The following is a 17,864-nucleotide window of genomic DNA, read 5'->3' as shown; positions in this document are numbered from 1 at the left end:
GCATTGGCGATTGTTAAGGGGCAGAAAATCATCTTGTGTAGAAGGACTCACACCCTAGTATGTCTTGTGCAGGTTTTCAGGCACTAGAATGAAACTGACACAGGCATAGGGAAAACAAGCAGATGCTTGGTAGATATTGGATTAGAAATGTAACAAGCAAAATGTATACATTATGCCTAGTGCAGGGCCTGAGGGAGTGGTTCAAAGCACACCAAGTAGACAATACTTGGGTCAAGCTCTTCCCCCCTCGGCATAGTTTTTCAGGTTTACCTGGAGTGTTCCTTTAAGAAAGATGAAGAGCCTCTTAATTTCAAGTTGCTAATTTTATTAGTAAAGCCCTGGTCACATCTGCATCTTCTTCAGGATGCAGGGATATTCTTAGAGCCGAAGGGATGGACACAATGGCCATTATAAACTCTAGTCAGGCAGAATTGTTCAGCCTAAAAGATGAGACTACCATTACTATGACTGTACACCAAATTATTGGCCAAAATGCTATGTACTGGGGGAGTTTATTTATGGAGAACCTTTCTAGAATATGGAGATCCCAACTAAAGCTCAAATATCCTTTCTATGAGTGCAGTTTTGTCCTACTTCAAATGGTTTCTCACACAAGCGAGCCAGTTATACCTTTTATTGTCTTCAGAGAGGCAATCAGTTTGTCATCCTCGCACTGCACAATGCATTCTTTCTGTTGGGATTAAGTATGATCGGTGTCTCCTGATGTTTTTAATAAGAATTTTTTATTAGAATTTAAGAATTCTAATGTGTTTTTATGTTTTTGACTTTTCTTTCTTTAAGGTGGTCAGGTTGAGGAAGTTGGCCCAGCAAGTGGGGAATTGCAAGCAGTGCATTGAGCGCTCTACATCTCTCATCTCCCAAGCAGAGCAGTCTCTGAAGGAGGCCGACCATGCTCGCTTCCTCCAGTCAGCGAAAAGTATTACGGAAAGGTAATGGGATTTATTTTCTTAATATTTTGATCTTTATCCATGTGAAGCAAAAATATATTTTTCATATAAGAAAATATAAAGTTCTTGTAAACTCCTTGCTAATGTATTCCAAGACTCCTATATTGATGACCAATTCTCAGGTCATGAATATTGAATCGGTGAGGGTTGGAGTATCTGGCACCCCTGGTGATCAGCTGTTTGAAGAGGCCGCTCTGCTTAGTGGAGCTCTGTGGCCTCTGCAGCTTATTGAGCACAGCACCACACATTAAATAGTGGCTATGCTTGGTATCAAAGCTCAGCCCTGTTCACTTGAATGGGACTAAGCTGCACCTAGGCCACATGACCAATGAACGTGACGTTACTGGCCTAGTAAGAAGCCGCAGTGCTCACTGGAGCACCACTGTCTCTTCAAACAGCTGATGGGGCGCTTGCTGAGGATTGGACCCCCACCAGTCAGATATTGATGTGAATCCCTAACTAGTTTACAAGATTTTCCAGTTCCTTAAAAAATTATTAAAATGATAAACTTTTAGGTACTCTGTTCATCTGTGATTGTGGCACTCCTTTTATGGCCACAGAGGTGAAGCATCCACATCGCCAGTGATTGGCAGCCATGATGGTGTGTTGAAACCACAAGTCATCTCTGCAGCAGGTTAAACCAAACCAGACGGCGACCATACTTCATCATGGTATATTCACAGATGAACTGATTTCTAGCATAAAATATCATTACGTCTGTTTGTATTTCAATTGACGGCAGCTTATGGTAGCAGATGATATATGGTTTACTGTTTCTAATCTGAATCTTGTGTCTCCCACTTTAACATGCCCACCATTATTTTCTAGTCTACTGCGGAAACTGAATCTGATTTGGTTTAATGCAGCATGTTTGTTGCCAAGCTATTTTGGAGAGTTATATGGCGTATGTGCACAATTTATCAGGAAAACGTTCCCAGGAATTCGAAAGTTGGCCTTTAAAGTCACCAGACTTGGCTCTTCGACGCATTGTTTTCAAGACTTGCGAAATTGATATTAGCAGGGTAGACACAGAAGATTTTCCTCATGGGAAACTTATACTAAATACCAGTCCTTAATAATATTGATGCACTTTAAAAAAAAAAAAAATCATATTGTGGCTAAAAGAGTACACACGTTAGAGGTCATGTTAACAAAAGCTTCTGTTGATTTTCAAACTGTGCAACATATTCATAGAAATGTTACAATATTCCCCTCGTGACAGCTATATTTGACGTGTATTAAAAGGTACAGCTGCCAATTAACCCTGGCATTCCTCAGGCTGGAATCCTCCGGGTGGCTGAAATGCGGTGGTCACAACCACATTCACCCATGGCAGCCAGTGGCCTCACAAATTTGAATGTAATTTCATGCAGTCATTGGCCGTCATGGGGTTGTGGCCACCCCATGGAAACCCTGCCATAATGCCTGCATAATCACACGTTTAACAGATACATAATGGCGTCTGGCAGTCGCATTATACATTCGATCATCGATAAATCTCCCTTCCTGAACCTAAAACACATGGTCCTCTAGGGAAAAAGTTGTTTTAGGCAACATTTCCCATTTTCATAGAGAAGTATCCCCCCCCCCCCCCCCCAAAAAAAAAAACACTGTACATACTGTAAAGTGACAATTTTTGCAATTAATAGATCAAAAGAGGAAAAGTCATGTAAAAATATACTTTCTGGGTGGCAGAATGGTAAAGATTTACTCACCACGACTCCTGACATGTAACGTGTAACCTGATGTGTTGTCAGAACGGCTTGCATTCCCGTGTAATAACAATTCTGGAGTATCTGTTCTTATGACTGTTATGACAGTCCTCTATTATTCCTGCTAGGAGTTTATGAATGAATTGCCAGCAGTCTGCAAATAAATATCCATCTGAGCTTGCCCCTGACTGTCTTACGATATCCAGTCAGTGCTTCCAGCATCAGACTATGCAGAGGCACAATTCGAACTGGTAACACCCAGCTGGACCTGTAGTGGCAATTCATTCATAACTTCTAGCAGAAATAGAGGAATGGCACAGAGTGATAAGAACAGGTGCTTTGGTATTGTCAATATATGGTGAATGCAAGTAGTTGTTAAAACACTCATCAGGAGGGGTGACAGCCTTTACTGTTTAGCTCCATATATTTGAATAGGGATTACACCAGCGACAGACCATGGACAGATATGGTGCTCCTTTTTGGAAAAATAAAAAAAGCTGACGAATATACACTCACCTAAAGAATTATTAGGAACACCTGTTCTATTTCTCATTAATGCAATTATCTAGTCAACCAATCACATGGCAGTTGCTTCAATGCATTTAGGGGTGTGGTCCTGGTCAAGACAATCTCCTGAACACCAAACTGAATGTCAGAATGGGAAAGAAAGGTGATTTAAGCAATTTTGAGCGTGGCATGGTTGTTGGTGCCAGACGGGCCGGTCTGAGAATTTCACAATCTGCTCAGTTACTGGGATTTTCACGCACAACCATTTCTAGGGTTTACAAAGAATGGTGTGAAAAGGGAAAAACATCCAGTATGCGGCAGTCCTGTGGGCAAAAATGCCTTGTGGATGCTAGAGGTCAGAGGAGAATGGGCCGACTGATTCAAGCTGATAGAAGAGCAACGTTGACTGAAATAACCACTCGTTACAACCGAGGTATGCAGCAAAGCATTTGTGAAGCCACAACACGCACAACCTTGAGGCGGATGGGCTACAACAGCAGAAGACCCCACCGGGTACCACTCATCTCCACTACAAATAGGAAAAAGAGGTTACAATTTGCATGAGCTCACCAAAATTGGACTGTTGAAGACTGGAAAAATGTTGCCTGGTCTGATGAGTCTCGACTTCTGTTGAGACATTCAAATGGTAGAGTCCGAATTTGGCGTAAACAGAATGAGAACATGTATCCATCATGCCTTGTTACCACTGTACAGGCTGGTGGTGGTGGTGTAATGGTGTGGGGGATGTTTTCTGAGCACACTTTGGGCCCCTTAGTGCCAATTGGGCATCGTTTAAATGCCACGGGCTACCTGAGCATTGTTTCTGACCATGTCCATCCCTTCATGACCACCATGTACCCATCCTCTGATGGCTTCTTCCAGCAGGATAATGCACCATGTCACAAAGCTCGAATCATTTCAAATTGGTTTCTTGAACATGACAATGAGTTCACTGTACTAAAATGGCCCCCACAGTCACCAGATCTCAACCCAATAGAGCATCTTTGGGATGTGGTGGAACGGGAGCTTCGTGCCCTGGATGTGCATCCCTCAAATCTCCATCAACTGCAAGATGCTATCCTATCAATATGGGCCAACATTTCTAAAGAATGCTATCAGCACCTTGTTGAATCAATGCCACGTAGAATTAAGGCAGTTCTGAAGGCAAAAGGGGGTCCAACACCGTATTACTATGGTGTTCCTAATAATTCTTTAGGTGAGTGTATGTGTGTGTATATATATATATATATATATATATATATATATATATATATATATAGAGATAGATAGATAGATAGATAGATATAGATATATAATTTTTTATTTTTATTTTTTTTATTTTTACCTTTGCAACCCATTTAAACTCCTGAATGGGGTTAGCCACCTTTTGGGCTTTTTTGACCACTTTTCCTCCTGGCCAGACCTGCAAAAGGGGAGAATACTGACCTGCTTCCCACCACTTGGTCTTGGCTCCTTCACTCCCTGTCCTTGGCTGCCTAGCTCCAGGCGCCCACTGTCAACATCAACGTTGACACTGCTGCAGTCAATCCCTGGTTGCAGCGGTGACCTTCTCCCCTTGCATCAGGTCAATTGGTCACGTGTCGTAAGAGGGACAGGTCACCGCTGCGGACAGTGATTGGCCACAGCAGGCGGATGTTGACAGCAGGGGACTCAAGCGAGACAGCCAAGGATGGGAAGTGAAGAACCTGGTACCCAGCAGCTGGGAGCAGGTAAGTATGCTTCCCTTTTACAGCTCTGGCCAGGAGGGTGGTTGACCAAACCTCTCCAAAATGTGTCCACCCCCATTAAGGCCACAAAGCTTAGGTTCTACCTGCTATAGAGTTTATTAAAGTGATTTTGACATGATGCATGGGGGACACGTCCCCGCTTCAGCCATTCATTGGCTACAGCCACCACCTGACACACATCAAACTGGATGTTGGTGCAGGAAGACCATAGAGCTGCAGCGGAGGAGCAAAGTAGCTGTAACCCAGCCGTTAGGATCAGGTCCAGCCTCTTTGGCGGGCAGGGGGGTGAGGGTCCTACCTGAAAGGACCCTGAGGGTAAAAAAACCCTTTAAGGTCCTGTAGCCACTACATAGTGCACAACCCAATTTGTGAGCATTGTGTGCCCACTTTGATAAACTGTATTTATTAGCCCTGATAAGCCCCTTTAAATGCTATGGTTTGAAGTTGGCTGCTTATGCCTTTCATATCCCTCCAGACCTATTTTTCACACCAACAGGTGTTTTCTGCACCGGCGGGGTAGCCACCCATGCTGTTTTCTGAGCTAACAATGGGTTGAGCCTCTATTAAGACTTTTGTTGTTCTGTTTTTAGAGTTTCAATGGCAACTGCATCCTCCCAAGTGCTGATCCCGGAGATTAATCTGAATGACACATTTGACACATTCGCGTTGGATTTTTCCAGAGAGAAGAAGCTGTTAGAATGTCTTGATTATCTCACAGGTAAAGCGGCAGTCAGTCATCACTAATTTAATCATTCAAATGACAAAAGCTGATCATGATTCACTTCAGCAGGCTGTGCCTTGTCACGAGGACATAATTAGAGGGGTCGAGAACAGCAAATGGAATTGCAGACCAGTGGCTTTATGCTGATTTTTGTCATTGAAAGCTGTGTTAGGCTACTTTCACTTTAGTGTTTTTTGCAGATTCGTCATGGATCTGCAAAAATGCTTCGGTTACAATAATACAACCGCATGCATCCGTCATGAACCGATCCGGTTGTATATTATGTCTTCTATAGCGATGACGGATCCGTCTTGAACACCATTGAAAGTCAATGGGGAACGGATCCGTTTTCTATTGTATCAGAGAAAACTGATCCGTCCCCATTGACACATCGCGGACATAAAAATGTTGCTTGCAGCGTTATTCTGTCCGCAATTGGACCGCAACCAAACGGAACGGAATGCATTTTGGTGTATTCCGTTTCGTTCAGTTCAGTTTTGTCCCCATTGACAATGAATGAGGACAAAACTGAAGCGTTTTCTTCCGCTATTGAGATCCTATGACTGATCTCAATGGCGGAATTGAAAACGCTAATGTGAAAGTAGCCTTATAAGTAGGGAACCAACATTATATTGGCCCGATAAGCACTTTCTGATGCAGTAGTGCATGTAATTTCTCTATAATATATGTGAACCAATAGCAATACCCAACTTTACTCTATTTTTATATAGCTTGTTGCGCCTGTTAATTGCAGTTGGATAGATTATGCTGTTCACAAAAAAAAATATATAAGTTAGTGACTTAGGCCTCATTCACATGACTGGATGCACTCTATGGATCCGCAGAATACTGATACCGGCCATCTGCATCTTGCACTTTCCTCAGTCCCTATTATAGAAATTCCTATTCTTGTCTGCAAACCAGACCAGAATAGGAGATGATCTATAATTTGCGGAATGGCTGTGTGCTGTCCACAATTTTTGTCAAGCCATAGAGATAAATGGATCCTAAAACGCAGGCCTAACATACTGTTGTCTGCATGAGGCCTTAGAATGATGTTCACACCATGTTCATAGTGAACATACATATATTTACTATTTGCTATACAGTTTCACACATCAGCCATTGACTCCCATTGTTAATAAAACTCATACCACAGAAGTATGCTTTCTGAATACATGTTAAAAGGGCACACTTTGCCATACATCAGGCCCATTTGAGTCTGGACAGGATCAACATATATGGTTTTCCTGGGTTATACTACAAATGGACTGAGCAGAGCCTTAAAGGCTATGTACTCCTTCGGGGGCATTTTTTTTATAATTGTATTTTACTCATTTTGGGCTCAAAATCTTTTTTTTTTTCAATTATTTGTCAAAAATATTCAGCAGGTTTGTCATAAAGGCTTAAAATTTGCCTAGACTTCGTTTGTACCTATCTAATAACACATAACCATCTCTAAATTAAGCTATAACAGCTATAATGAGTGTTTATAATGTCAGAGATAAAGAGCCGTCTGCTGAGCTGTCTGATGGAACAGAGTAAAACAGAGACTGCTACTAGTGAATCTCAAGGCTGTACCGAGAAAGGGGCTCAATATTTTTAATAAAGACCAATAGAAAAAACTATTTTTAGCTCAAAATGAGTACAATGCAATAATAATAAGAAAAATGCACCTGAGGGTGTATGCAGCCTTAAAGCGGTATTCCCATATGGAACATTGATATCATATCGCTAGGATATTCAATGACAGATAGGTGTGGGTTCCACCTCTGAGACCTGCACCTATATCCAGAACAGGGTCCCCAAATAGAAGGAGATCACACTGCGCCTGCTCGGTTGGCTCTCCATTCATATGGGAGTTCTGAAAATAGCTGAGCAAGCATGCTCAGTCCCATGGAGGTGAATGGAGAGCAAGATGCGCAAGTGCGACCACCTCTCCATTTATCGCTATAGGACTGCCAGAAATAGCTGACTATATTCGGATACTCCCATAGGAGTGACCAGAGGTTAGCTGCACATGCGAGGCTGCTCTTCCTTCATTTCTTAGGCTCTGTTCTGGAGATAGGTGCAGATCTCAGAGGTTGCACCTATCTGACATTGATGGCATATGCTAGCAAATACCCTCTTTCAATAGAGTAATCCTAGTATCACCTGTTTGCAAATGTGACTAGTGTTAACCAAATCCACCAATTTCATAAGGATGTTTGGTCCCCAGATATTAGGGCACAAGAAGGATTAGGCATGTTGAATACATCTGGCATACAGTTTATAGCCCTTCTTAAAGGGGTTATCCAATTTCTGAAACAGCCCCCCCCCCCATGTGCCGGGGCCCCTCACTGGTAATATACTTATCTCTCTCCCCTCTCCTGGTCCCCGCACCACTGCTGCTGCTTCTCCCTGTACACGGATGAAAACCCCCGGTGTGGGGGGGGGGGGGGGGGGGGGGTAGGAGCCAATGGCAGACGGAGACGACCCTTCCTAGCATTGCGGGTGATGCTAGGGAGGCTTGTCCCCGTCCACGCCTGTCATTGGCCCCTCCCCCCGGCACCATATGTTTTCATCCGTGTACAGGGAGAAGTGGCGGTGCGGGAACCGGGAGTGGCGCCGGGAGAGGGGTAAGTATATTGCCTGTAAGGAGCCTGGCACATGGGGGGGCTGTTTCAGTTATAGAATAGCCCCTTTAAGGACACAAAGATTGTACTGACTAAATTTCCACTATATTTCTTTGTTCGGACCTCTTGTGAACACATGCATATTTGGCCGAATCAAGCATGCATGTGTATGGGTGGTTAGGGAGGAATAGCTTTCAGCCTAACGAGCGTAATTAGAGTGCAGCTCAGCCCCATTCTGTTGAAAGACATTTCTTAGACACAAGTCATAGACCAGATATGTGTTGTTTATAGGGAATAACAGTAGATCTGCCCTTGAGGAGTATTCCATTACTTTTTAATGTTTAGCTTGGAAAGGGGTTGCATTTCTTATACATTGCTTTCTAATATCAACAAAATTAGAAAGATCATCATTTGGGACAGATAATAGACAATTCAGCTTTAGGTTATCTCCATCTTTTATGGAGAATTTAATGGGTTTTCCACTGTAGTTGTCTTCTGAGAGATCATTGTAGTCTGTGGGAAGATATCACTATTAAGGGGTCTTAGGCTGTGCCTAATTGGTGCCTCCTGACGAGAATGAGTTGATTCGTAGAAATACTGTAGGGTACCAGCTACACTAATATGAAAATATATATTTTACAATTTTTTTTTTTAGAAGCAATTAATGTCAAAGACCATTCATCAGATAAGGTACTGCTACCACGCTAAGTAAATTGCTTTGTTAAATATGAAAATACCTTGATGCAAGCATTTTAACTGCACTACAAAAACCTATAATTCTTTTTCATAAGTGGATTTCTTATTGCTTCTGACAGCTCCTAGTCCCCCATTGATTAGAGAAGAACTCTGTACAGCCTCTTACGACACAATTACTGTGCACTGGACATCTGACGACGAGTTCAGTGTCGTTTCCTATGAGCTTCAGTACACGATCTTCACTGGACAAGCCAACGTAGTCAGTAAGTACATTCGTTCGATAGTTAAAACTGGGATTATTATACCAGATGAGCCTGACAACCACTTTATTAAATGAGGTTTTTGGAAGATGAACATTCTCGAAGATTAGGCTACTTTCACACTGGCGTTTTGGCTTTCCGTTTGTGAGATCCGTTCAGGGCTCTCAAAGCGGTCCAAAACGGATCTGTTTGCATTCTAATGCATTCTGAATGGAAATGATCTGCTCAGAATACATCAGTTTGCCTCCGTTCCGTCTCCATTCCGCTTTGGAGACGGACACCAAAACGCTGCTTGCAGCGTTTGGTGTCCGTCTGATGAAACTGAGCCAAACGGATCCGTCCTGACACACAATGTAAGTCAACGGGGACGGATCCGTTTTCACTGGAACAATAGAAAACTGATCCGTCCTCCATTGACTTTCAATGGTGTTCAAGACTGATCCGTCTTGGCTATGTTAAAAATAATACAAACGGATCCATTCTGAACAGATGCAGACGGTTGTATTATCTGAACGGATCCGTCCATGACGGATCCGCACAAAACGCGAGTGTGAAAGTAGCCTAACAAGGAAGGTGGGCAAAACTGGGCCATCAGTCTGTTGGAAAATGTACTCTGTAGATTGAGGCTCTGGGCTTTACTTTCTCTGATTGTACTCATATATTTTGTTTACCTAATTTTTGCTATTTTGAACCAGCGACTAATTGCTTAATTATTGCAATGATTAATGCAATTGGTCCTTATAGTCAGTGTATGTGTTAATAAGATTTTCTTGTTGGGATGTGCTAATTGCTAGGCATTGAGGATGGCACAGCAGGAAGCTGTCACCCACCAACCTCCACTTTAATTACTGCTCTGTGGATCATCTCTGAAATAAGATAATTAACAAGATGGAAGGGCAGATAAATGAAAGTTGACTTTCCTCATACTGCGGTTTAAACAAATAAATGGAAAATCTACTTCTGTAAGAGATGACTAATATTTCTCTGTGGTCTAATGAAGAAGTAGTTATTTTTAGAGAATTACATTACTGCTAGTCGGTCACCAGCAAAGCTGCACATTGTTACTGAGCATCATAAAATTCATTTTGGTTTATACTGTGGTTTAGGAATGTATATTTCTTACTACTTGTTGGTATGGATTTTATCCATGTTTATAGGTCTAGTCTGTATCCAGTGAAAATACAGTAGAAAGTTAAACCCTTTGAAGTCAGTTGGTTGCAAAATGTTTTGATTTTCAGATGACCTTCATCATTTAGGATGAACAGTGATTACTTTATCATCCCACCACCTAATGATGCCTGAAAGATTTTGACACTTAACACCTTTCTTATACGCTTGTATGCTTATATAGTCACATTCCACACAAATTTGTCACCTTAACGTAGTTCCATGCTTGGTTGATATTTAGGTTTATGTTTATAATTTGATAAGTCCTTATCAGTGATTATTCAAATATACAGTCAGGTCCATAAATATTGGGACATCAACACAATTTTAACATTTTTGGCTCTATACACCACCACAATGGATTTGAAATGAAACGAACAAGATGTGCTTTACCTGCAGACTGTCAGCTTTAATTTGAGGGTATTTACATCCAAATCAGGTGAACGGTGCAGGAATTACAACAGTTTGCATATGTGCCTCCCACTTGTTAAGGGACCAAAAGTAATGGGACAGAATAATAATCATAAATCAAACTTTCACTTTTTAATACTTGGTTGCAAATCCTTTGCAGTCAATTACAGCCTGAAGTCTGGAACGCATAGACATTGCCAGACGCTGGGTTTCATCCCTGGTGATGCTCTGCCGGGCCTCTACTGCAGCTGTCTTCAGTTCCTGCTTGTTCTTGGGGCATTTTTTCTTCCGTTTTGTCTTCAGCAAGTGAAATGCATGCTCAATAGGATTCAGGTCAGGTGATTGACTTGGCCATTGCATAACATTCCACTTCTTTCCCTTAAAAATCTCTTTGGTTGCTTTTGCATTATGCTTTGGGCCATTGTCCATCTGCACTGTGAAGCGCCGTCCAATGAGTTCTGAAGCATTTGGCTGAATATGAGCAGATAATATTGCCCGAAACACTTCAGAAGTAATCCTGCTGCTTTTGTCAGCAGTCACATCATCAATAAATACAAGAGAACCAGTTCTAATGGCAGCCATACATGCCCACGCCATGACACTACCACCACCATGCTTCACTGATGAGGTTGTATGCTTAGGATCATGAGCAGTTCCTTTTCTTTTCCATACTCTTCTCTTCCCATCACTCTGGTACAAGTTGATCTTGGTCTCATCTTTCCATAGGATGTTGTTCCAGAACTGTGAAGGCTTTTTGAGATGTCGTTTGGTAAACTCTAATCTGGCCTTCCTGTTTTTGAGGCTCACCAATGGTTTCCATCTTGTGGTGAACTCTCTGTATTCACTCTGAATTCTTCTCTTGATTTGTTGAGTTTGACACACATACACCTACCTCCTGGAGAGTGTTCTTGATGTGGCCATCTGTTGTGAAGGGTGTTTTCTTCACCAGGGAAAGAATTATTTGGTCATCCACCACAGTTGTTTTCCGTAGTCTTCCGGGTCTTTTGGTGTTGCTGAGCTCACCGGTGCGTTCCTTCTTTTTAAGAATGTTCCAAACAGTTGTTTTCGCCACGCCTAATGTTTTTGCTATCTCTCTGATGGGTTTGTTTTGTTTTTTTCAGCCTAATGATGGCTAGCTTCACTGATAGTGACAGCTCTTTGGATCTCATCTTGAGAGTTGACAGCAACAGATTCCTAATGCAAATAGCACACTTGAAATGAACTCTGGACCTTTTATCTGCTCATTGTAATTGGGATAATGAGGGAATAACACACACCTGGCCATGGAACAGCTGAGAAGCCAATTGTCCCATTACTTTTGGTCCCTTAACAAGTGGGAGGCACATATGCAAACTGTTGTAATTCCTACACCGTTCACCTGATTTGGACATTCATTTCAAATCCATTGTGGTGGTGTATAGAGCTAAAAATGTTAGAATCGTGTCTATGGACCTGACTGTAATTTACATGCAGTCCTAATCCATAATTGGTATAGAAATTGAATGCAATAAGACATATTCAAGAACCCAAATCGGGCAATATCAAATGGAAAAAGAACAAATAAAGAGGTTTTGGACTGAACCAAGAAATGACAGAATCAGCTTTTCAGATCAGGCTGGGACAAAGCACAGGAGAGCAGACAATCACCAAGATGGAGACTGTGGAACGCAGATAACAGGTCACTGGCTTGTTACAATACACTGTTGCTGGAATTTGGATGCTCAGGAGCTCGAACTTGGAGATACAGGGGTCAAATGCAATAACCAGTAGACAGGACAAGGCAGGACTGTAGTCAGCAAGAGGTAGTTGTGAATGTAGCCTAAAGTTGTTACCAGGAGAGCAGTTCAGGAGCCAAGCACAGTAACCAAAGCACAAGGCAGGACAGACCGCCAGTAGTACCACAAATTCCTAGAATCACGTATAACTAAAAACAAACTTGAAACCAGCTTGGAACAAGGCAGCTTAATGCAAAGAACAACAGCAAAGGACCTGATGGGTACATCCACTAATACACTTGCGAAATTTACATAGATCCTCAGGCAACCTGAAAGGAGCAACTGACTAGATATCTATAATAGATCTTGATTAACAGCAGCATTGTAGCAGGACTCAGAATCAGTAGTGAGTTTAACCTTGAGTTGACTTTTTTTTTTATATATACTGGGGTGTAGCTGAATATTGAAGGCGGAAAGGGGTTGTCCCAGATTTTGATATTGATGGTCTATCCTCAGAGCGGCAGTCTCTTCCTAGGTGAGTGACTTCATGTTCATTGGTCACATGGCCTAGGTGCAGTTCAGTCCTATTCAAGTGAATGAGACGGAGCCGTAATACTAAGCACAGCCGCTATACAATGAATGGCAGTGTGCCTGGTAAGCTGCGAGGAGGCTGCAGTGGCCACCAGATCTCTGCGGCCTCCTTAAGGAACTGATCGGCGGGTATTCCGAGTGTTGGACACCTTCCAATCTGATACTGATTAGCTATCTTGAGAATAGATCATCTACATTACCCACCTGGAAAACCCTTGAACATGGTAGTGCTGGATATGTAACGGGAATGGCAGAATAGGAGCACACTTCAATACCACCTGGGTCTAATGGCATCCTGCCACTGGAGGAGAGGTCAGCATCAACATCACAGTTCATGACAAGAACTTTATTGTTCAGGCTTAGAGCACCATGGGAAGGGTCTTTATGAAACCTGTGGCACATTGGCTTGGGTCAGAGGCATTTAGCACATATTGACCCGTCAAGAGTCCTGGAGCTAATGCATGCATTCTACCCATAACCAGGTTGGTGTGATGTAAGGGCACCTCTATTGGTGAGCCTCTAGGTGAGTTTTTAGACCTAGAATGGCAGATCCAAAGAGGGAAGCCTTTATAAATGAAGTGTACATTGGTGAATTGGATTAGAAAACGTAATACCTGCCATTGCTGTAAAAATTTCCTTGGCACGAGACCACGATAGCATAGCAGGCCCTAAGAAAACTGTAGCCATGCACTTGTCTATTGACTTGAGAGATGATGTCATTGTCATGTGGCGCTCCTCAAGAGGGTCAGCGTTGAGTCCTGATGGCTTTTAACGAAGGCCTGCAACAAAAGTAAGCTTGAATCATATTAGACTCCCGACACATATATATCCGGCTATCCAGCTCAACTCCCATCCAGTGTGAAGCAGAAAACACCTGTGGGGAACTAAACCAGAACTGATCCCATAGTTTTTCTACGGGATTGTTCTCATACATCCAGCATATCAGTTGTGATGCTGGATGTCAAATAGTGGCAGACAGAAAAACACTGCATGCTCAGTTTTTCAGTCCGGCACCATCAGTGGATAGACGCAGGATCTGTCCACTGAAGTGCTATACACATATATCAGTTCTGTATGGCTCCTGGTCTTAAATAGCTGGCCGGACAAAACTGATATATGTGAAGGTAGCCTTAGTAGGCCTTAGTAGGTGCCCCCTGAACACAATTTGATCAACACTGATTTAATATATAAATTGAAAAAAAGAGTATTAATATTTGTGAACTTATTATTGAGCATGGTATTTAATGTTCTTTTTAATTTCTAATGTATGTAAGAATTTACCTTTTGGAATTTGAAGCATCTATCAACATAACAGCATGCATATGTCAGTGTGTCCTCAGGAAGCCTGCTGATGTATGTCCTGTATGTTATGTCTTTGGGAACTTTCTTTACAATAAACTGAACACTTCCTTTGCTTGTTCTATTGTTAGTGGGCAAGCTTTTAACTCCTATTTATGTAAGGATTATATATAGAAGGCTTTTGTAAGCAGGCATGCAGCACTTTATAGTTCTCAAAGGCAAATACAGTTATGGTGTAACGCTTAACAGCAAAATGAAGATTTCCCCAAATGATCTTTAGTATTTCTTGTTTTTATTACTTTTACTGTTGATACAAACTCTTTAAAAATCTGTAAATGAGTAAGGATTGAATCTCTGCTCTTCATATTAAAGATTCCCTCAGAAACACCTCCTTAGCGGACTGGAAGTGTGACATGTCCACCACTGCAGAGGCTCAGCGGTTGTGCCGCTTGAGGACACGTGTTTTTTGAGCCCAGTGAATGGCTGCAGCAGTGTACATGACCACAGACAGAACTAGTATTAGCATTAATAATGCATTCTGTAGAGATTAGGCTACTTTCACACTAGCGTTAATATTTTCCGGTATTTAGATCCATCATAGGGTCTCAATACCGAAAAAAAAACCGCTTCCATTTTGTCCCCATTCATTGTCAATTGGGACAAAACGTAACTGTTCTCATACCGGAGAGCAAACCGCAGCATTGATTTTTAAAGGAGTTCATGACGAATCAGTCTTGGCTATGTTAAAGATAATACAACCTTATCCGTTCATAATGGATGCGGATGGTTGTATTATCAGTAACGGAAGCGTTTTTGCTGAACCCTGCCGGATCCAGCAAAAACGCTAGTGTGAAAGTAGCCTAATGCCTCTTTCACACTACCGTATGGCTATTTCAGTGTTTTGCGGTCCGTTTTTCACGGATCCGTTCCTTTTTTTTTTTGTTTCCTCTGTGTTTACATTCCGTTTTTCCGTATGGCATATACAGTATACAGTAATTACATAGAAAAATTGGTCTGGGCATAACATTTTCAATAGATGGTTCCGCAAAAACGGAACGGATACGGAAGATGCATTTCCGTATGTGTTCCGTTTTTTTTGCGGACCCATTAACTTGAATGGAGCCACGGAACGTGATTTGCGGGCAATAATAGGACATGTTCTATCTTTCAACAGAACGGAAATACGGAAACAGAATGCATACAGAGTACATTCCGTTTTTTTTGCGGAACCATTGAAATGAATGGTTCCGTATACGGAATGCAAAAAAACGACCCGCAAAACTGAAAAAAGAGGCCTAAAAGATATAAACATATTACATTTAAAGAGGACCTTTCATTACAATAAAAAATAAAAACTAAGTATACAGACATGGAGAGCGGCGCCCAAGGATCTCCCTGCACTTACTATTATCCCTGGGCACCGCACCGTTCTTCCGGTATAGGCTCTGGTATCTTCAGATTTTCGGCTCAACTAGGAGGAACCTGCTCTTGTTCTCCTGGGTGTCTCCTCCCAGGGAGAAAAAAAACTCTCAGGCTATGAGCTGAGTGCTTCGATTGGCCAGCGCTACAGCCTGGGAGAAGGAGACGCCCAGGATAACTAGAGCAGGCTCCTCCCAGTTGAGCCGAAAATCTGAAGATACCAGAGCCTATACCGGAAGAACGGAGCGGCGCCCAGGGATAATAGTAAGTGCAGGGAGTTCCTTGGGCGCCGCTCTCCATGTCTGTATACTTAACTCCTATACTCCTCTTTAACCTCTTCAGGACACATGACGTACCGGTACGTCATGTTGTCCTGGTACTTAAGGACGTCATGTATGGTTCCGATCACCACCGCCCGGCCACCGCTGTGCTTTTTCAGCCCCCGATGGGAGAGGGAGGGGGCCCCCCTCCCTCCGCATCACCCACTGCTCTGCTGTGGCAGCGAGTGATGGGTACCATGGCAACCGGACGCCTTCACAGGCGTCCGGCTGTCCATGGTACTGATTAGACTTCTGCTAAAGGCAGAAGTCTAATCAGACTTTGTAAAGTGAAAATACAGCACAGTACACTATATAGTGTACTGTACTGTATTATACAGACATCAGACCCACTGGATCTTCAAGAACCAAGTGGGTCTGGGTAAAAAAAAGTGAAAAAAATGAAAATCAAAAAACACATTAATCACTTATTAAAAATAAAAAAAATTAAATTCCCTACACATGTTTGATATCACCGCGTCCGTAACGACCTGATCTATAAAAAGGTCATGTTAATTTACCCGAACGGTGAACGCCATAAAAATAAAAAGTAAAAAACTATGATGAAATTGAAATTTTGCCCACCTTACTTCTCAAAAAAGGTAAAAAATGTGATCCAAAAAGTCGTATGTACGCCAAAATAGTACCAATCAAACCATCACCTCATCCCGCAAACTAAGATAATCGCCCAAAAACTGAAAAAACTATGGCTCTCAGAATATGGAGACACTAAAACATGATTTTTTTGTTTGTTTCAAAAATGAAATAATTGTGTAAAACTTACATAAATAAAAAAAAAAGTATACGTATTAGGTATGGCCGTGTCTGTAATAACCTGCTCTATAAAAATATCACATGACCTAACCCCTCAGGTGAATACCGTTAAAAAAATAATAAAAAAAGTGTAAAAAAAGCTAATTTTTGTCACCTTACATCACAAAAAGTGTAATAGCAAGCGATCAAAAAATCATACGCACCCCAAAATAGTGCCAATCAAACCGTCATCTCATCCCGCAAAAATCACACCCTACCCAAGATATTTGCCCAAAAACTGAAAAAACTATGGCTCTCAGACTATGGAGACACTATAACATGATTTTTTTTTTTGTTTCAAAAATGAAATCATTGTGTAAAACTTACATAAATAAAAAAATAGTATACATATTAGGTATCGCCACGTCCCTGACAACCTGCTCTATAAAAATATTACATGATCTAACCCCTCAGGTGAATACCGTAAAAAAACGGTGTAAAAAAAGCAATTTTTTTGTCACCTTACATCACAAAAAGTGTAATAGCAATCGATCAAAAAGTCATACGCACCCCAAAATAGTGCCAATCAAACCGTCATCTCATCCCGCAAAAATCATACCCTACCCAAGATATTTGCCCAAAAACTGAAAAAACTATGGCTCTCAGACTATGGAGACACTAAAACTTCTTTTTTTTTTTTTTTTTTATGAAATCATTGTGTAAAACTTACATAAATAAAAAAAATTGTATACATATTAGGTATCGCCGCATCCGTGACAACCTGGTCTATAAAAATATCACATGATCTAACCTGTCAGATGAATGTTGTAAATAACAAAAAAATAAAAACGGTGCCAAAACAGCTATTTTTTGTTACCTTGCCTCACAAAAAGTGTAATATAGAGCAACCAAAAATCATATGTATTCTAAACTAGTACCAACAATACTGCCACCCTATCCCGTAG

The 17,864-nt window shown here is 41.7% G+C and overlaps 1 protein-coding gene across 2 annotated transcripts in view; it reads left to right on the top strand.

The window, feature by feature from the left end:
- MID1 (midline 1) overlaps nt 1-17,864 on the top strand; it is a 192,598-nt gene that overhangs the window by 133,904 nt on the left and 40,830 nt on the right. For both annotated transcript variants that reach the window (XM_040423767.1, XM_040423768.1), the window contains exons 5-7: nt 802-950; nt 5,526-5,653; nt 9,087-9,230. In XM_040423767.1, coding sequence (XP_040279701.1) covers nt 802-950; nt 5,526-5,653; nt 9,087-9,230 — 421 coding nt within the window. The remainder of the gene's footprint in view (nt 1-801; nt 951-5,525; nt 5,654-9,086; nt 9,231-17,864) is intronic.

The sequence above is a fragment of the Bufo bufo genome, chromosome 3, assembly GCF_905171765.1.
Source record: "Bufo bufo chromosome 3, aBufBuf1.1, whole genome shotgun sequence".
Taxonomy (NCBI): domain Eukaryota; kingdom Metazoa; phylum Chordata; class Amphibia; order Anura; family Bufonidae; genus Bufo; species Bufo bufo.
Note: the sequence above shows the minus strand (reverse complement) of the source record. Positions and strands in the feature narration are given on the sequence as shown.